Here is a 21,671-nt window from a genome sequence, read left to right on the forward strand (position 1 = left end):
TGCGTGGGACAGCGGCACAGGAGCTGCCACCAATGGCATTCCTTTCTCTTACCAGTTTATCAATTTTTACTCATAATCCTGTGAAGTGCTCAAAGCAGTGAATTCTTCCAGAACAGGAAGTATCTTGTTCATTAATGCAAGTTTCATCACTCCCCCTTCAGTGTTCAAGAACACTCTGTAACTTGGGAAGCCTGCGTGGCTCAGTCGGTGAAGCGTCCGACTTTGTCTCAGGTCATGATCTCTCAGTTCGTGAGTTCGAGTCCCATGTCTGGCTCTGTGCTGGCAGTGTGGAGCCTGGAGCCTGCTTTGGATTCTGTGTCCCCCTCTCTCCCTGCCCATCCCCTACCGGCACTGTCTCTCTCTGCCTCTCAAAAATAAACAAACATTAAAAAAATGTTTTAAACAACACTCTATAAACTTAAGAAGTTGAACAAAAATTAGTTGAAATTCCAGAAAAGCAAAAACAGTGGGAGTTGGTCGGTGACCCGGGAAGGTATCTGAACACGTCACCAGGCAGGTTTTCCAGCTGGCTGATCCGGCCACTCCTGCAGCTTCCTGGGAGGCATCTGGAGGGAAACAGTGACACAGCAGTGCCCTGCAAGTCACGTGTCCGAGCCCTCTCAGCAAAGACTGTTTTATCCCACACAACTATCAGAAGCATTTCCCCTGATTTAGCTGTCTTCCAAAGTGGAATATTTCTGTCCCTTTACATGCACTCTTCTCTAGAGATCAGAAGACGGGGAGGAAAAAAAAGCAAAGACAAATAAGACTGGCCCTTGTCTGATTTACGGACTGACTTTTCATTTCCTCTTACATCCTTCCTCAACACTGTTCCTCTATGAGCAGGTTCCCCCCCGCTGACTTTTTCTTGTTGTTGTGTTGCCGTTGATGTGGGCTTCGTAAATGCTAGCTAGTGTTTAGAAAAGCTAACGAGTCAATCACCGCCGCCATTTGTACGGCCCCCAGGGATCTTGGATGCGGTCCCAGAACACGAGATGAAGGGGAGCAGTTGGTAACGACCTGAAGTTCCCCCATTCTCTTCCCAATGGCTTCGCCATGAAAATACTCAGGAAGTTTGGGGCGTGTTTATGGGTTGCAAAAGGTGAAAATCATCAAACAAACAGAATTCTGAATAATGTTCCACTTTCTCTCCGCCTTCTACTTCCTTGCCAAAGGGGACCGCAAAAGCCATGGGACCCAAGGGCAGCGGGTCGGGAATTTCCAGGAGCCCGTTACACTGCTCCTCTTTGTCCTGGCTCAGTGCCAGTAGCCCTGGGATTGCTGGTGACCCTTCAGCCTGATGGCCTGTAACCTTCTGTTCGCTGCCAGATACAGCTAAGACTTGTCCCAGGCATGGAACAACTTCCTGTGATTGTCCTGGAGATGGCCTGGCCCACAGGATCAGCTTCCATGGTCGTCAACAGACACAGAAAAGTCCTGTGTCTCTGTAGCGTGGCGGGCCTTGGAAGGAGGAATCTTGAGGAGGGATGTTCGGCAGAGATAAGTGTGCCACATTACATGACATGCACTTGACCTTCCTCATGAATTGTCAACCTAAGTGCCACTGAGTGTCCTGGCTAGTTTCTCATTATTTCTTACATGGCAGATTCTCAGAGGTCATTAAGACCAGCTAATCAAATCTGCAGGTGTTGTGAACCCAGGAAGGTCACCAATACATTAGGTATCAGGCTCAGGATCAACATGACGGCTTGGAACAATGGCTGAAAACCAACTCAGGAAGAAACAGCTGTTTGAAACTCTAGTAAGTTCTGTGATAGAGTAAGAGTCTGTGGTGGAATGGACAACTTGACAACTGACCTGGCTGATGAGGAAATATTTTAAGCGGGGTCCCTGCAACAGCATGAACACATAAGAATAAGATCTTATTTTCCTTTATTTTATTGTATTTATTTTTTGCGAGAGAGAGAGAGAGAGAGAGAGAGAGAGAGAGAGAGAGAGAACGTACATGCCAGAGCGGGGGAGGGGCAAAGGGAGACGGAGAGAATCCCAAGCAGGCTTGATGCTCAGCGCGGAGCCTGAAGTAGGGCTTGATCCCACTACTTGGGGATCGTGACCCGAGCCCAAACCAAGAGTCAGACACTCAACTGACTGAGCCACAAGATGCCCAGAGAATAAGCTTTTAAAAATCACCATTATCCCCAAGTGTTGGGTAAAGATTAATGGTAATGGTTACACAACATCATGAATGTGTTTAATGCCACTGAACTTTACCCATGGTTAAAATAACCCATATTATATATGTATATTTTACTCCAATAAAAAATGACAAAATATTCCTCTCACAGTCATGGGTGTCTGTCCCCTAGGGACCCTCCCACTGCTCAAGCTGAGTGCCGAGGCACGAGGGCTCCTGGGTCTGTCTCCAAAGGAGTCCACTAACGATGAGAAGATATTCCTAACAGAGCAACAGAAAGACCTCAAAGCAGATTTTTCTCAAAACAGTAATAACAGTTTGCACCAATGTCAGCGGTTTGCATGGATGGAGTGAATCACTTCATGTCCACATGGACCCTGTGGGGTACACACCCTCCATCCCTCTGGGGACACTGAGGTGCGTGAGCTACTCAGATCACCTACCTTGGGAGCCTGGGTCTTCAACGTGTGCTGCCGTGACATCAGAGGCTGCTGTGAACTGACCACAGCTATGTGGGTCACAGGTAGGTCACCGAGCTTAGAAGCCCCAAGAGCGAGCCGCAGAGAAAGGAATGAGGCAAGGGGAGTGCTCGCTTCAGACGAGCTCCACGTAGAGCAGATTAACTGGCAGAAGGATGTGGAAGGATGGCGCACCCGGATTCTGAAGTGCTCCAAAAAAATGAAAGGAATGAGGAGAATTCGGATTCGGATTGTGGGAGAGTACGTATTTGGATTACAAAGTCCAGGAGATGAGAAAATTCAGCACAGTTTTATAAAAATGAGCTCAGCCTAGGGGCGCCTGGGTGGCTCAATCAGGTAAGTGTCCGACTTCGGCCCAGGTCATGATCTCGTGGTTTGTGAGTTCGAGCCCCGCGTCGGGCTCTGTGCTGATAGCGCAGAACCTAGAGCCTGCTCCGGATTCTGTGTCTCCCTCTCTCTCTCTCTGCTCCTCCCCCCACTCACACCCTGTCTCTCAAAAAATGAATAAAAACATTAAAAAATTTTTTCTGACAGCGTGGAGCCGAGAGCCTGCTTCGGATTCTGTGTCTCCCTCTCTTTCTGCCCCTCCCCCACTCATGCTCTGTCTCTCTCAAAAATGAACAAGCATTAAATAACATTTTTTAAATGAGCTCAGTCTGGCAAGCCATCCTCCCGTTTCCTAAAATAGAGGAATTTGGGAAACCTGGTGTCTTGTGTTATTAGATATAAGATATCTGAGGTTCAGTGCAGAGAAAAATCTTAAAATGCCACAACAGTGCCTGCAGCCTAGAGGCAGCTCAGCAAATCAGCGAATCTGTGTTTCATTGCACACATAGTTAAAAAAAAAAATTCTGCCTGGATTAAAGATTCATGTTTGAAAAGGAAACTATAACAGTATGGAAAACACAGAGGTGGACAGGGCGAGTGGGGGGGGAGGAGAGACGAGAGCGAACGGGAGGAGGGGGCTGTCGGGGCCCAGGCCGGCAGGGGTGGGAGCAGCAAGCAGTGAGCTGCGGCCCCACATAGATGCTGCAGGCTAGCTCCTCAGCTCTAAGCACCTGCTGGCTACAGGAAGCTGCCAAAACCACCTCCTGGGCTCCGGCCAGCACAGGCTGTGAATCTACTCCACCCAGGAGACCACAGGCCACCAGTGTTCACCGAAGCTCCTGTCTCCTTGCCGGGGACAAGCCAAGATGCCAGAGGGCGCCTGCCTGGACGCTTAGCCCCAAGTGCCTGCAGAGAAAAAGAACCTTCTCAGTGCCAACTTGGTTTCGTGAGTTGTGTGGCTCAAGGCACATACATCTGCTACGTGGAAGAACCCGTTATTGCTTACAGTTAAGGCAACCCCCCTGGGCCTCCCCGTTGCTGACCCAAATGTCCTTCCTTTCACCCAGGAACACATGTACAAGCCAGGGTTCAGAAACGTGTGTCGAGTGAATGATGGGGACCGGTCCAGACAACAACCGGTCTCACTTCCAATTCCACGTAGCGTGCACTGAGCTCAGGTGGGCCCTCGATGTAAGCAGGCCCCTGTGACACCTCCCTCTCCTCGCATGTCACTGTCCCGCTGCACTTGTGACTTCCAAGAGTCCAGAATGGACCAAGTTAAGGATTTTTCACTGGAATCCTTCAGAAATCATTTTTCTATTTTGTCAAAACTGTGCCCTCCAGAGGGGGTGGGGACATGTGTAATCGACCTAGGGTCCTTCCAGAAGGAGCTGGTTGGAGTTTCCTTTTCCAGTTTGGGTTCTTTTCATTTGTTTTGATGAGTTTCACAGCACGGAATTATGCAAACATGTACTCAGAAATATGTTTTCTTTCTGCCAGCTTTCTCTAAAGCTCTGGCAGTCGCAGAGACCAAAGCAAAAGAGTATCTGGTTGTTGACATTTGTCTAATGAGGTTGGACGTTATTTCTTATGTGTCACGTACCTTTGTAGACCTCCTTGTGTAAGCGGCTCTTCATTTTTCGTCTTTAATTTTTTTCAATATTTGGTTTTTTTGAGACAGAGAGAGCTAGACTGTGAGCAGAGGAGGGGCAGAGGGAGAGGGAGACATAGAATCCAAAGCAGGGTCCAGGTTCTGAGCTGTCAGCACACAGCTTGAGGCAGGGCTCAAAGTCATGGACCGTGAGATCATGACCCGAGGCAAAGTGGGACACTAAACCGACTGACCTACCCAGATGCTCCTTCCTTTTTTATATTTTTTAAGTTTTATTTTTTTAATGTTATTTCTTTATTTTTAAGGGAGACAGAGACACACAGAGCACGAGTCAGGGAAGGGCAGAGGGAGAGGGAGACACAGAATCCAAATCAGGCTCCAGGCTCTGAGCTGTCAACAGAGCCCAACGCGGGGCTTGAACTCATCAACCTTGAGATCATGAACTGAGCCAACGTTGGATGCTTAAGTGATTGAGCCACCCAAGCGCCCCAGTTTATGTTGTTTTTGAAGTACCTACTGTGTAAAATAGTCCTTGGCAACATTTAGGAAATGCTCGCTAAATATTTGTTGAAGGACTGAATGAATAAATGAAGTTTTATTTTCATATGATTGAAATTCTACAGCCTTCTCTTCCAGAAATTATGCCATTTTCTTCCATTTAAATACAATACAGCTGGAATTAGTTTCATATATATTGTTTTTCATATAATTTATTGTCAAATTGGTTTACATACGACACCCAGAGCTCTCCTCAACAAGTGCCTTCCTCGATGCCCATCACCCATTTTCCCTCTCCCTGCCCCACCCCCCGCCCCCATCAACCCTGTTTGTTCTCTGTATTTAAGAGTGGTTTCCCTCCCTCCCTCTCTGTTTGTATCTATTTTTCCCCTTCCCTTTCCCCATGGACTTCTGTTAAGTTTCTCAAGATCCACATATGAGTGAAAACATAGAATATCTGTCTTTGACTGACTTATTTCACTTAGCATAATACCCTCCAGTTCCATCCACGTTATTGCAAATGGCATGATTTCATTCTTTCTCATTGCCAAGTAGTATTCCATTGTATATATAAACCACATCTTCTTTATCCATTTATCAGTTGATGGACACTTAGGCTCTTTCCATAATTTGGCTGTTGTTGAAAGTGCTGCTGTAAACACTGGGGTACAGGTGCCCCTATGCATCAGTACTCCTGTACCCCTTGGGTATCGTATGTCTATATTAAGTGGGATTGAGTTATAGTTTTCTTTCTTTGTACTGGAATCTCCTTACCTAACTTGGTGGCAGGGTTACTGAAGAACTATTTCTGTGCCTAAATAGTTTAAAAAGTATGCAAGTTACCTGTTCTCTAAAGTTCACAAGAACTCAAGTGTCAAAATACTCTGAATCAAGCATATGTCTTAGAGGTAATTATCTGACCAGGATAACGTTTTAGGGTCTAAGACTTTGGCAAGGCAATGTTAGAATTCTCATTTGGGGTGAAAATTTGGGTGAGATTAAATGCCACTCAAATTTCAGTTTTAATTTCTAATTACACGGTTCTCATGGCCCAAGACCCCAAACCACTGAATTCTTGTCAGCACTGAGAGAGAGCCACAGACTTGCTTCTTGTGAAATGGGAACTGGCGGTGATGAACCAAAACAGCTACTGAAAAGGAGGCCTGGGAGGGGGTGACAAAGCAGCCCGCCTGTTGGGGGACCCAGACGGCGTGTTGCCTTTTTGTGAGCGAGAGCGAGGTATTTCTCCCCATGGAAAGCAAGGCTTTGCTCGGTACTGTGGATACAGTACCCCAAAGAATGGCCCGGGAGCATGGCCCGTGGAAGAGCCACGAGGCCCACAGGCCAGACTGAAGACGCTCTGCTCGCCACGAAGACAGGGCATTCTCGGGCCCACGGCACCAGCTAGCAAGGGAAGGGACCCTGACTTTGAGGTCCCTTACTGCGGGCGCTTGGGGAGAGGACCCCGAACAAGTGTCCCTGGGCCCCCGTGCTCATGGGCTCACAGTGTGGGAAGGGAGACAGACAAGTCAACGGAGGCCTCAGCTCCCGAGACAGCAGACGTGGGGCCGCCCTCGCCAGGGCCTCCCGACATGCTCTGGACCCGGGGGACACAGGATCTCTGGGCACATCCAGCCCGACACAAGCTGGGAGCCTTCTCCAAGCCACGATTAGAGACAAATATTTTTGTATACTTTCTGTTAATCTTTTATGTTTAATTATTACAGGACTATAATTATGACATGCCGAACGGGTCACAGAAACGACATAGGTACAGAGTGACAGATTTACTTACAAAAAATCAAAAATGTCTATGTGGTGAAAAGGCCCCTTGAACAAAAGTCAAGGTAAGACAAGGCTTCGGCTCGGGTCATGATATCACGGTTTCTGAGATCAAGCCCCGTTATCGGGTTCCTCGCTGACAGCACAGAGCCTGCTTGGGATTCTCTCTCTTTCCCTCTCTCTCTGCCCCTACTCTGCTGTCTCTCTCTCTCTCTCTCAAAATAAGTAAACATTTTTTAAAAAGGAATATGGGGTGAGCTACAATAAACAAAACATATTCACAGAGGAAACAGATGGCCCGAAATCATACATCCAGACATTGCTAATTACAAATGTGCTACCTTTGCCCATCAGATTGCCAACAAATTTTCAAACGTGCACGACATGCGTATTTGTGGATGTTAGCGTCATTTTTTATAATGGCCCCAAATCAGAAAGAAACTAAATAGCCATCAAAAGGTTGAATAAATTGTGGTATAATTATGCAAGTCCCACCCCAACCCCCCTCCACCCCGTACTTTGGGAATCTCAGTGCTCTGCTTTGTTGTGATTCTTCGGGTTCCCATTTCATTAGTCCATTTACAAGTCGGAGTGAAATGAACGGTAAAGTTCATAATTACAAAACAGAAGCAAATTTTCAAACAACTGAGCAGAGGCTGTTCACATCTTTCTATAACGTGGCCAGCCCTCAGGGCAGTTCGGGTCTCCCTGGACCTGCTTCTTCCACCGGCTTCCAAATCTCAGGCCAAAACGCCCTGCAATTCTGGACTCCTCTCTTTTTGTCACCAAGAACCAATATATCAGCATGCACCACCCCCTTGCAGAGCCCCTCCCTGTCACCTGGATCACGGCAGTCACCTCTCACCTCTTCTCCCTGCTTTCTGCCCTTGTCCCTACAGTCTATCCTCAATACAGCCGCCAGGTCGATCCTGTCACAACGCGTGCGAAATCGTGTTGTTTCTGTGCTCATTGTCCTCCAGTGTCTTCCTCCCACACTCAGGGGACAAGCCAAAGGCCCTGCTTGAGTCCCCCACCCCTCCCATCACCTCTCTGACCTCATCTACTCTGTCTTCACTGCCCGGGCTCCAGCCCAGCTCACTGCACCTGGTAGGAGGAGTGCGCTATGCCAACTCCTGGACAGTTCGAGCTCGGTCCCAGCACAGTCCGAGAGCTGTCCCTTAAGGCAAGAGCAATCCCCCAACAGGATTTGTAGATGATGGCTGTCAGAAGCTGAGGCCCACAGGGTCAAATAGTCATTGGCAACATGTATTTATCAAGTCTCCAAAAAAAGTGAGAGAGAAATAGAATATGTATTATGCTTTATATTCCTTAGTGAAGTCATCGCTTGAGGCATTAAGTATCAGCGACTGCTGCAATCACAAAAAGACAACTCGGTAGGAAAAGGGTGCGACTCTTGATCTCGGGCAATGTGAATTCGAGCCCCACATTGATGGTAGAGATTACTTAAAAGTAAACAGGTAAACTTAAAAAAAAAGACACACACACTTGTTCTGAGATGGGGAACGGATTCATTACACTGGTCTCTCAGAAAATAACATGTCGGAGTGCTGACTGTTACGACCTAGAGGCAGGTGCGCCTTACACATGGTGGTGGTGCAAACTGCCAGCTTCCAATTTGAAAAGAGCCAAATATCAGAATTGGGAGAATTTTCCCTTTGCTTTCAACTCGACCTCATCCTCTCGTCCTTTACCACCACGCTTCTGCTGTCCACTTCTTCCTTAAGCACCTTAGGAATGTTCCGAGTCGGCGTCACCAGAAAGAGCAGGAAGCCCCAGTTTGGCGTTCTCCACTGCGGCTGGTTTCGGTGATGAAGCAGCTGTCCGTCTCTATCTGCCTTGTCCTGTGCCCCCGGTCCCTTCCTCATCTGTCCGGCGCTCCCCCTGCAACAGCCCAGCTCTCAGCTCCCCTGGCTTCACGGCACCTCCCCTCCTATCCCCCCAAAGTCCCACCCCAAGCCCCTTTCCTTCTAACTCATCACGCTCTCTTTGAATGATCTCCTCCAACTCCCCGATTTCAACCACTTACTACCTGTGCCCCAGAGCGTCCCTGAGCTCTGCACAGATCCACCCCATTTGTGCATGTCCCACAGTCACCTCCAACACCATGTGGCCGACCCCGAGTGTGCCGGCCATGAGGACTCGCCCCCAAACTAGGATCTTCCCAGACTGACAGGAAGGACCAGCTGGAGAGAAACAAGATGAAATTTAGCCGTACTAAGTATCGGTCTGGTTCCTGGGCTTAAGGGAAACAGAACACTAGCTGTGGGGCTGTGACGTACCTCAATGGTGACTAGAGCCAATCATACTGTGTCACACGTTTAAAAGTCACTGAGAAAGTAAATCTTAAAAGCTTTCATCGCAAGAAACAAATGCATGACCTCATCTGGTGACAGATGGGAACTAGACTCATTGTGGTGAGCGTCTGGCCACAGGAAAACGTGGACCCGTGACGTGGTGCACCTGAAACAAATACAGTATGTGTGTGGACTGCACTTGGAGAAACAAGAACCAGGGAAAAGCAGAGCAGCAACGGCGCAAGAACAGACCAGAGAGAAGACAGCCTCACAGAGCCACAGAGAAAGCTGGGGGTGAGTCAACAGCGTGGTGCGGCTGCCAGAACAAAGCTCGTGGCATCTCCAGCGGCCTTGTCCGGAGGCCGGGGTCCAGATGAGAAGTGATCATCCTGCCCCGACACCCTAGGTCTGCAGCCTCAGTCCTCCTGGCGCTTCGGAAGGGCTCCGTCGGAAGGTGTGCGAACGCAGAGGGAAGGGCCACGTAGACCGGCCACACGGAGAAGACACGTGTGCAGGGCTTCTGGGTGGCGGAGAATGACACGTGTTCTGTGAGCCGGACTCTCACAGTCACAGCTGTCACACGGTTATTTGCAAAGCATGTTATGCAACCGGTTTCCTGTCACTGTATGTCTCCAGATAACACATGACTGGTGAAAGTGTGGCCAGCATTTAAGTGGGTGGCCATCAATATCCCTTCAGATCTAGTTCACAGTGACGGCTGTGTTGTCTCTGGGGTTGCCAATCACCCTTCTCAACATTATTCCCCCTCTCTCACGTACCTTTTTTCTGAAGTTTTCATGGATTTATTTTGAGGGGGGAGGGGAGGGACAGGGAGAGAGAGGGAGACAGAGAATCCGCAGCAGGCTCCAAACCGTCTCGTATACCTTTTAGTTAAGCAGTCAACAAGTTTCGTTGCTTATTTCTCTAAAATCGTTCTCCTATTTTCCCCTTCGGCTGCATTCCTATTAGTACCCTTTCTTTTCCAGTCTCCCTTCCAGCTAGAGCACAGACTCTGATAAGTCTTTCCTGACAGTTTGGCGTCAACATTGACAGTTTTGGGCCACCTGAATAACCCTTGTGTGACCTGAAATGAATTGCCTACTGAAGATCAGGGTTTTCTGGGGTGGGGTGGGGAGAGGGAGCTCAGCGTTCAAAGCCACACAATCGCAATAAAGGGCACGACACACTCTAGGACTCCAAGACCGGCATTTACTTCCCAAGGCGCTGGACGTCTTAAAGAAAAGGGATGCCAAACTCGATGACCTGAACTCTTGGCCCAAAACCTGGTTGAAAAACTAGGCTCTCTATGACAGGCCTAAAAGAATCTGTTCTGTCTTACACCCACGGGCTGAGACAACTCGAAACAAACCTCAGAGTTTACTACCACAAGATGCCAAATTATTCCACCAGGTCTTATATGGGAAATCAAGAGCACGCTTAAGAAAGTCTGGGAAGGGGTTGGGGGCGGGGGGGCGGGGGGGGCGGGTGACTGGCTGGCTCGGTCAGTGAAGTGTGCGACTCTTGATCTCGGGGTTGTGAGTTCCAGCCCCACGTTGGGTGGAGACATTACTTACATATGTACATACACACATATACACACATACATACACATATATACACACACATATATACATACATGCATACACACATACATACACAGAAAGAGTGGGAACCTGACCATTGGAATAGAGACATCTGAGGGCACTTGGATGATTCTGAGTACCCTAATCTCCCAACCCCCAAAACACACTGGTGGTACCACCAAGGGGTCAGGATCCTCAGGAATGAAGGCTTAGGTCACCTCACCAGGTGGAGAAGCCCTGATCGGTTGAGCAAAAGGGGCACAGGAATCACGGACTGTATTAACCATTCACATGCTCGGCTTTGCTATGACATTTCAGTAATTTTCTTCCTTTCCTCTTTCTTTTCCATACTATTTTATTTAGAATGTGTTGGTGACAATGCACTTCACAGTGTCATGCCTAGCTCGCGGACACACAACAATACTAAAGGGAAGTGGCATCGCCCACTCTCTGACATGACAGAGAAGTAACGGGCAGCTGGCAGCGGACTTCTCACCAGAACTAGTTCTGAGTTGTGGTTTGGGGTGTTTCTTCCTGGCTGTTTAACCTCAAAGCTGGTTCTCCAGCCCTTTCAACATTTCTGTGAGCTACCCAATATCGGCTTGATAAGATCCTTTTCTACTTACATTAGTCAGCTCGGCTTCTGTTGATTGCAAATTAAAACTCGCAGTGCTACAACATCTATATGGACAGTGTGGTCAGTCCGGCTTTCCCCATCTCTAACACACCAGAGTTGAAGGAAGGAATTAGTCGATAAAAAAAGGAGAAATTAAAGAGTCAGAAAAAGTAAAAAGTAGGATAATCAAAACTAATAATCAAAAAAAGAATAAACAAAAATAAAAATCCATAAACTAGAAAAGCCGTGAGCTAACCTAACCAACAAGGAAAAAGGGGATAGAGCAGAAATTTACAATGACAAAGAAAAAATACCTCTGGAAAGGGTAAAAAAAAAAAAACTTAAAAATTATAAGAACTATTTTGTAAAATTATATGAATTTGATAGCCAGACTGAAACAGATACTTTTCCAGGAAGAGCAGAATTTACAAAACCAACTTGGGGAGATACAGACTAAACAGATCAATCCATAAAAGAAGTAGACAGTTGACAAAGATCTAAACACACCAAAAAAGCAGAAGATATAGTTTAGAGGGGAATTCTGCCAAAATTTAAAAGTGCTGTTAATTCCAACTCTACTTAAAATATTCTAGAACATGGGGCGCCTGGTTGGCGCACTGTGTACAGCATGTGGCTCTTGATCCTGGAGTCGTGATTTCAAGCCCAACGATGGCTGTGGAGCCTACTTAAACAAATTCTAGGAGCGCCTGAGTGACTCAGTCGGTTAAGCATCTAACTTCAGCTCAGGTCATGATCTCACGGTTCGGGAGTCCGAGCCCAAATCGGGCTCTGTGCTGACAGCTCAGAGCCTGGAGCCTGCTTTGGATTCTAGGTCTCCCTCTCTCTCTGCCCCTCTCCCACTCATACTCTGTCTGTCTCTGTCTCTCTCCCAAAAATAAATACAGATAAAAAAAATTTTTAATTCTAGAATATGACAAAATTCCAAATTTTGTATGATCCAAGTATATAACATTTATGTCAAAAGCCGGTAAAGATTTTACAGAAATAAATAAAGCCAAATTTAAAGCCAAAGACCAATTTCACATCTGAATATTTATACAAAAATTCAATAGAAAATAGAAAATAGATGCATAATCCAGCAACACAAAAAGAAAAACACCCTGTCCAGCTGGGGTTTATTCCAGAAATATAAGGATGGTTCAATATTACATAATCTATTAATAGAATTCATTGCTTTGGTAGATTTAATGAAAAAAAATCATATAATCATCACTAGAAATGCTGGAAAATTTTTAAATAAAATAAAATTTAACAATGATTTTTTTTAACAATGATTTTTGATGGGGAAAAAAAAACAGGAGTACAGGACTCAGTGGAAAGTGTGACTAGCATGAAAAAAACATTCTCCTAGCCTCAAAGCCATTACCTCAATAAAAAAAAAAAAAACCCACAGCTTTATTGAAGCACAATTCACAAAGAACCGCACATAATTATTATGTACAGTTTGAGGAGTTTGAACTTATGCAAACATTCATGAAACCATCGCCTCCAAGTTTCCATGTGTGTGCGTGTGTGTGTTAAAAACACTTGATATGGGGGCACCTGGGTGGCTCAGTAGATTGGGTGTCCGACTTCAGCTCAGATCATGGTCTCGCGATTCATGGGTTCGAGCCCCGCATCGGGCTCTGTGCTGACAGCTCAGAGCCTGAAGCCTGTTTCGGATTCTGTGTCTCCCTCTCTCTGACCCTCCCCTGTTCATGCTCTGTCTCTCTCTGTCTCAAAAATAAATAAACGTTAAAAAAAAAATTAAAAAAAAAAAAGTTAATTTTGAAATCGAACATAACCCCTTCCCCAAAAATAACCGGTTTTCTTTTGAAACTAAGCAAGCTGATTCTAACACAGCCAGGAACACACTAAATAACAAACCTCTATAATGAAAACAGTATAATAATGGCGCACAGACAGACCAATGAAGAGAACAGAAAGGCCAGAAATAAACACAGGAGTTTCCTCCAGGATGAGGAAGGTCAGCGTCTCAAATCCGTGGGATACAGGTGACGTTTTTAATAAGTGATGTTGGGGCAGCTGTATAGAAAATATCGACACGTTTTACTAGATGGGATTTTTTTGCACACATATACAAATTACATAAGCAAAATCAAAATACAAATGACAAACCGGGGGAAATTACACATGGCTTTTCTCACAAAGGACTTGTCACCCCCTGAAATTGGGACTAAAAGACCAACAGTGGAGGAAGAGCGCACAGGTCTCAAGAAAATATTCAGCCTCCCTCTGAACTAAAACCACACAGAAATGCAGGTTTTCACCGATCAGATGGCAAAAGTCCCACAGCTGGACAACACATTCTGTTGGCGAGGCACTATTTTACTTTGTTAGTAGGACTGCAAAATTGGACATTTGGTAATATTGACTAAATGTATAGTTTCACAGACCCAGCAATCCCAGCTCTGGGAACACTATCGACGTACCTGTACAAGTACAAAATGCCGCATACACAACGTTTTCCTAGTCACGGCAATGGTTGCAATAAGAGTAAAAGCAAGCCAGGTGTGCAAAAGAAGGAACTGGTTAAATAAATGTGCTATAGCCACATGACAGAATATTATACAGCGAACGCCAGGGCGCCTGGGCTGGCTCAGTCAGCGCAGCGTGTGACTCTTGATCTCAGGGTTGTGAGTTTAAGTCCTACGTTGGGAGTAGACATTACTTAATAAATCAAACTTTTAAAAAATTGTTAAAAACAGTGAAGACTCCCGGTCACTGATGTGGAGAGAATTATAAAATAACATTTTTTGAGACCTGTTAAGATGTTAGCCGCTTTGAAACATACAATTTTGTTACTGACTAGCCACCATGTGGTACATTTTATCTTCAGGACTTATTTATTGTATACCTGGAAATTTGTACCTTTTGACCAAGCTTTACCCATTTCACCCACCCCACCCCCAGCCTCTGTGTTTCTCTGTATCTCTGAGTTCAGGGGTTTTTGTTTTTATATTCCACACATAAGTGAGCTCAAATAGTAGTTGTCTTTATTCTGACTTATTTCATTTAGCACAATGCCTTCAAGGTTGAGCCGTGTTGTTGCAAACAGCAGGATTTCCTTTTTTATGGCCGAATAATATTCCATTGCCTATATATACCACATTTTTTACCCATTCATCCACCAATATCACTTAGGTTGCCTCCGTGTCTTGGCCATTGTAAATAATGTTGCAATGAACACGTGGGTGCAGATATGGTTTTGAGCTGGTGTTTTTGTTTCCTTTGGATATCTTCCCAGAGATAAAATTGCTGGGTCATAGGGTTAGTTTTTTAAGGAACCTCCGTATGTTTTCCAAAGCGGCTGCACCAGTTTGCACTCCCACCAACAGTGCACGGGGGTTCCCCTTTCTCTGCATCCTCCCCAGCATTTGTTATCTCTTGTCTATTTGGTACTAACCATCTTAAAATGTGTGAAGTGACTTTGCATTGTGGTGGTTTTGATTTGAATTTCCTTGGTGATGAGTGATGTTGAGCATATTTTCACGTGGCTGTTGGCCATCTGGATGTCTTCTTAAGTCAACAGACTGAGATGCAGAATGGTATACAGAGTAAGCTACCCTTTGTGTAAAAAAAAGGGAAGAATGAAAAAACAAATAAATGATTTCCTTGTATTTATATAAAGAAATACTGGAAGGGGACGCCCAGGAGGCTCAATCGGTTAAGTGTCCAACTTTGGCTCAGGTCATGATCTTGCAATTCGTGGGTTCCAGCCCCACGACAAGCTCTCCGCTGTCAGCACAGAGCCTGCTTTGGATCCTCTGAACTCTTCTCTCTCTGCCCCACCCCCACTCTCTCTCAAAAATAAACATTAAAAAAAATACTGGAAGGATGAAGGAGAAAAACTAATAAAAATGTTTACTTCAAGGTTAAGTGTGTTTTAAATATACTTTTCATTTTTGAAACACGTAAACATATTATCTGTTCAATAACAGTTTAAAAGTGTAACGAAGACAGGAAGATCAACTGAACAAAACTGCCCCCAAACAGACCCAACTAAGTATCTAAGATTTACGCTGCATTTAAGATCACGTTATAGAAACAGAAGTACAAGTGGCTTTTACATATGTAAGATACACAACCTCACTGATCAAGAAATTCAATTAAGGGGCGCCTGGGTGGTTCAGTCGGTTAAGTGTCCCACTCTCGATTTCGGATCAGATCATGATCTCACGGTTCATGGGATTGAGCCCCACATTGGGCTCTGCACCGACAGTGTGGAGCCTGCTTGGGATTCTCTCTCCCTCTCTGCCCCTCCCCTGCTTGTGCTCCCTGTCTCTCTCTCTCAAAAAACATTTTTTTAAAAGAAATTCAATTTAAACAAAATGCCACTTATCAACTCTTGACTTTGCAAAGATGGAAACATTTCCTAACACACTACATTTGAGGAGTCTCAAAGGGACCAGCACTTTCATGCCCGGTTGCTGGGTGTGACAAGTGGCATCGCCATTGAAGACAATAATCTGATATCTAGTGGCAGTTTATATTTGCATACACTTTGACTCAGCAGCTCCACTTCTAAGAGGTTTTTTTTTTCACAAGCATAATCGCACCTGACCACAAAGACTGATGTACACAGATATTTGCTGCAGCACTGTGAACAGTAGCAGGAGACTAAAACCAAGAAAAAGTCTACCACGGGTACCTCCCTGCAGTGAAATACGAAGCTGTTAAAAACAAGGAGAAATATCTACATGTGCTGAAAGGGAACAATCCCCAAAACATATTGTTAAGAAAGGGGGCTATAAACATGGTGAATAAAATGCTACCATTTATGCAAAAAATATGTCTGAATACATATGGAATATACATCTGGAAGGAAGCAGCTGGAGGGAGAAACCAAGCGGCTGGGACAAGGCAGAAGGATGGAAACTGACTTTAATATGCTTTGATTTTCAATCATGTGCACATACTCCTTAAAACTGTACTCTCTGAGAACAAAGCAAGAAGCTATGGATAGGGGCACCCAGCTGGCTCCGTCAGTGGGGCATGCCACTCTTGATCTTGGGGTTGTGAGTTCAAGCCTCACATTGGGTGGAGAGCTTACTTTAAAAAAGAAGCCAGAAGGTATTTACAGAGGAAAGATGACACAACAAATGGTGTCGGGTCAGTTGTTAACTTTGTAAAATAAAATCATACCTTCAGCGTACATTAATATAGATATCAGTTGAACTAGGGAAATTAAAAGTTAAATAAAAATGAAACCAGCCAAGGTAATGATGACCACGTAAATCTGAAACTTTGAACACATCTCCTAAATATAACGCAGAGGCTGAGATCATCCAAACGTCAAAAGCTAAGAACAGAAATGAATAAACACACCAAGAAGAAATAAAGTAATAAAACAAGAGTTGATTAAATTCAGAAAAGAAATAGAAAGGGTTTCCGTTTCTACCTCGGACGTAGAAAGTCGCAAGGAAGGTCCCTTCCACCCTGACCAGAAAAACTGAATCAAACGGGGAATCTTCATTTTGTTGAGGTCATCAGAGAGCGGAGGTCACCAAGCCCCAGGGTGGATGGGACTCCTGGCAGCGAGCCCCCTTGGTGATGACCCTAAATGCAGACACTTCCACTCGCTCTCAGAGCCTGCACCCTGGAAGATAGACCCAGGCACCCAGCCTTCCTCTTCAGTGTAACAACAAGAAACAGATTCCTACAATTCAAACAGATACTTGTCAACAGGATTCTCATCTCAGCTGAACACACTCACTGTTCAGTCTGCAACAGACTTTCTCACTCTTGGTGCTACTGACATTTGGGGCCAAATTCTTTGTGGTCATCATTGCCCTGTGCAGCCTCCCTGGCCTCTACCCTCTAGAAGCCAGTCACGCCCTCCCCACTAGTTCTAACAACAAAAATGCCTCCAGACACTGCCAAATGTCTCCTGGGGATAGGGTTGATATATTTATACTAAAATATATATATACAAGTATATACGTATGTATGTGTGTATGTGTGTGTGTGTGTGCGTATATACATATATATATATATATATATATATACACATATATATATACTTGTTTTTATCATCTGAAATGCAAATTTAACTTTCTATTTTCTGCTAAAGATGGCATCCTTACCACAGGGGAAAAAAGCTCGCCTCCGTTGAGAACTATTGATCTAGACCCTCAAATACTGACATGAGCAGACAACAAGGAATCACCAAGCATTTGATGAAACTGAATTCAAAAAGCTCTTCTTCAAATATGGCAAATATATCCTTCTGCCTCAGGGCCTTTGCACTTTCTGTTTCCTCTTTCTAGAAACCTGTTCCCCTAAATACCAGTATGGATGTGAGGGACGAAGCCAGGATGTAATACATATGCTACACAAAATTCTCACGAGATATAAAGAAAAAATGCAAGAGCTGACGTGAAAACGAAAGTCGCAGAAATTAAAAACATGACTACCGATCAATGGGCTGAACAGTAGAAAGTTTACAACTTGTCCATAAATCAACGAGATACAAGCTTGAGCTGAGAGAGTCTCTCAGAAAGAACAGAAAGATAGGAAGTGTCAGAGCAAGGTTGGGACATATCTGGAGAGTGCCTCTGAGGCATCAGCACTAACTGCGGCAGCACCCTCTTCATCAAGGCAGTTGGGGCACCTGGGTGGCTCAGTCGGTTAAGCTTCTGACTTCAGCTCAGGTCATGATCTCATGGCTCATGGGTTCAAGCCCCGTGTCCGGCTCTGTGCTGACAGCTCAGGGCCTGGCGCCTGCTTCAGATTCTGTGTGTGTCTCTCTCTATGCCCTTCCCCTGCTCACATTCTGTCTCTGTCAAAAGTGACTAAACATTAAAGAAATAGTAATAAAAAAAGAAGTCACAGCAATAGATGCATGGCTACAGGTACCCCTCCTTTAAGCCCCTAGGTTCTGGCCGTGCCAAACTTCACCTTTATGCCCGAGTTCTTTCAATAGCAACTACTTTCTGTAATTGCTAATATCTGGATTATCTGTGACCTTGGAGCCTTCTATACCTGTGTAAACCATACCCTATATTGAATCATCTGTCAAATACCTAGCGTAGCTTCTGTTTTCCTGTCTGCAGCCTGACTGATGGTGTTCACTACCAGAAGTGGTCCTAGGAAGTAAACCCTTACAATGACCTTGAACTACAAAGTAGAATTCAGAGCAAAGAATAGTACCGAGAATAAATAAGGTACTTTCATCATGATAGAGGGGTTAATTCGTCAAGATAAAATAACAATCCTAAATGTGTATGCAAATCATAACAAAACTTCAAAATATGAGGCAAAACTGTTAAAACCTGAAAGAGAAATAGACAAACCCACAATTATAGTGTGAGATTTCAACACCCCTTTCAATCATTGGTAAAACAAGAAGATAGAGAATTAACAAGGGTAGAGAGAGAACTCAGCAACACCATCAACCAACTTGACCTAATTGATGTGAATAGAATACTCCACCCAACAATAAAATGCACATTCTTTTCAAATGCACACAGAACATGTACCAAGATAAACCATATATTAAGTCTCAACAAATTTACAAGGACTGAAATCATATAAAAAAGTATGTTTTCTAACCACAATGAAATTATATATCAAAATGAGGAATATATTTAGATATTAAACACACAGGTCACAGAAGAAAGAACAAGAGAAACTAGAAAATATCTTGAAGTGAATACAAATAAAAATGCAACATAGCCCAATTTCTAGAATGCCACTAAAGTGGTACCAAGGGGAAAATTCATAGCAGTGAATGTCTACTTTATTTTTTTAATATATTCTTTTTTTTTCAATTTTAACATTTATTTATTCTTGAGAGAGAGAGAGAGAGAGAGAGAGAGAGAGAGAGAGAGAGAGAGCGAGCATGAGTGGGGGCGGGACAGAGAGACAGGGAGACACAGAATCTGCAGCAGGCTCCAGGCTTTGAGCGGTCAGCACAGAGCCCAATGCAGGGCTCGAACCCACAAACCGTGAGATCATGACCTGAGCCAAAGTAAGATGCTTAATCGACTGAGCCACCCAGGTGCCCCGTGAATGTCTACTTTAAAAAATGAGGTGCAGGCACTGAGGAAAACAACATGGGTGTTCCCATGAAAAATTAGAAATAGAGCCCCCCCACCCACCCACCCACACACAAAACTACCACACAATCCAGCAACTCTACATGTGGATATTTATCTGAAAAAAATGAAAACAGCAATTTGAAAAGATATATGAACCTGTGTGTTCACTGCAGCACTATGGAAACCTTAGCGTCCGTTGGTAAACAAATGGATGCAGCCCTAAAAAAAGATGACATCTTGCTATTTGCAACAACATGGATGGACCAATTATGCTAAGTGAAACAGGTCAACAGAGAAAGATGAATACTCTATGATTCCACTTATACATGGAATCTATAAACTAAAAGAAATAAGTAAACACACAAAAAAGCAGAGACTGAACCATAAATATAGAGCACAATCTGCTGGTTGCCAGAGGAGGGGATGGGCGGGAAGGGCCAAACAGGGGAAAGGGAGCGGGAGATCCAGGCTTCTAGTTCCGAAGCGAGGAAGTCAGGGACTAAAAGGCGCGGCCTAGGGAAGATAGACAGTGGTATTGTGACAGCACTGTATGGCAACACATGGTAGCTGTGCTTGTGAGCACAGCGTAATGTATACACTTGTGGAGTCACCGTTGTATGCCTGAAATTAATGTAACATTGTGCCAACTACAGTTCAACAACAACAACAGCAAAGAAAATAAGAAAGGTCTCAAATCCAACCTGAGGTTCTGCCGCAAGCGCGTTTCAGAAAGAGAGCTGGCTGTTGTGTGGCCACTGCTGAGGGAAAGAAGGCAAGCACAAAAGAGCACACACTCCGTGATTCCTTTTCTATGAAATGCTCAGAAAAGGCACATCTGTAGAGACAGAGAGCAGATCTCTCACCGCCTGGGGCTGGAGATGGGAGTGAGGATTGACTGCAAACAGGCCCAGGAAATTCTCTGAGGGGATAGAAATTGTTCAGAGCTGGACTGGTTGCACAGTGGTTGCACAACGACAGATTTACTAGATGTCATCCAGCCGCACACTTACAATGGGTGAATCCTATAGTGTATGTGCGTGTGTGTGTGTGTGCACCTCAATAAAGCTGCCTTTAAAAACCAGTGGAATGTGGGGCACTAAGGAAAGTGGGCCAGGCAAGACAGACTAGAATACTGCATCGAGCTAAACGCATTGACACGGGTGTGCTTACCAGAGTTTCTAGATCTAATGTGAGCGTTCTAATGGTCTGCCTGACTGAAACAGGGAGTAAATGGTGCCTACGATGGAACTGCCACGGTAGAGGTTCCTTTCTGTTACGTAAAAGGCACAGGGAGCAGGGAAGATATAGTGGGGGCCCACACGTGGCGTCTTCTCTCAGCCATCTCCCATGTGTCTAGAAAGCATATTGTAGGAAAGTCGGGTGACCGATGGCGTCCTGACCCAGCTCGACCTCAGAGTGGGTGAGCTCACGGCCGTTTCTCCAGTTCCTCAATGTGTAATCGGAACACACCTCCCTGACGGCTGGTCAACCCCCCGCGGCAGCCTTCGGGTCGCAGAGCAAGGCCTCCCGTAGGAGGAAGGGCAAGGCCCACCGGCACCCGCCACACTCACGCCACCACGGTCATTCAGGAGGAAGGCCGCGTGCTCAGAGGAACTGCAGACATGAGCCACCAACACACACTTCAAAGACGCAGGGAGGTGACCCCTAGCACAGCGCGGCTGACACGTGTGTCCCGCCTACCTCAGAATGAGCTATCGCACACCTACCCTACTGTCGGTGCCGATTCCAGCTGCCCTTGTACACACGTTCCCACTGCACCTGCCCTTGTACACGCATGCCTGCTGCAGCTGCCCTTGTACACATGTGCCCACTGCTGCTGCCCCTGTACACACCTGCCCATCGCAGCTGTCCTTGTACACATGTTCCCACTGCAGCTGTCCTTGTACACGGTCTCCTCTCTCGGTCAAGTCGGCATGGCCCTGGCGTCTGGTATGCGGCTACTGCTCCGGCAAATGCTTTCGTCCCTACGCCAGCTCGCAAGGATCGGCACACACAGCTCATCTTTATCACGATGCCTCAAAGCTATGAGAAGTCTGCTACTCTCTGCCATAATCTGGTTCGTGGAGACTGTGATTTCCCTGAGGCCTCACAGATCATCACACTAGTGACATGTCCTAATATCCACCACATTAATGACATCACGCTGATCAGAGCTGCTGAGCGCACGGTAGAGACCACCTTTGCTTATGGATACCATGCATGCCAGATAATCTGAAGTTA

At 45.5% G+C, this 21,671-nt stretch overlaps 1 protein-coding gene across 2 annotated transcripts in view; it reads right to left on the reverse strand.

Annotated features, from left to right (window-relative positions):
- GAB3 (GRB2 associated binding protein 3) overlaps window positions 1-21,671 on the reverse strand; it is a 78,243-nt gene that overhangs the window by 49,125 nt on the left and 7,447 nt on the right. Inside the window, exon 1 of one of the 2 annotated variants that reach the window (XM_045050710.1) lies at window positions 2,599-3,006. The exons of the other annotated variant lie outside the window; for it this stretch is intronic. Coding sequence (XP_044906645.1) covers window positions 2,599-2,637 — 39 coding nt within the window. The 5' untranslated portion in view covers window positions 2,638-3,006. Of the gene's footprint in view, window positions 1-2,598; window positions 3,007-21,671 lie in introns of those variants that run through there. 2 annotated transcript variants of the gene reach the window in all.

The sequence above is a fragment of the Felis catus genome, chromosome X, assembly GCF_018350175.1.
Source record: "Felis catus isolate Fca126 chromosome X, F.catus_Fca126_mat1.0, whole genome shotgun sequence".
Taxonomy (NCBI): domain Eukaryota; kingdom Metazoa; phylum Chordata; class Mammalia; order Carnivora; family Felidae; genus Felis; species Felis catus.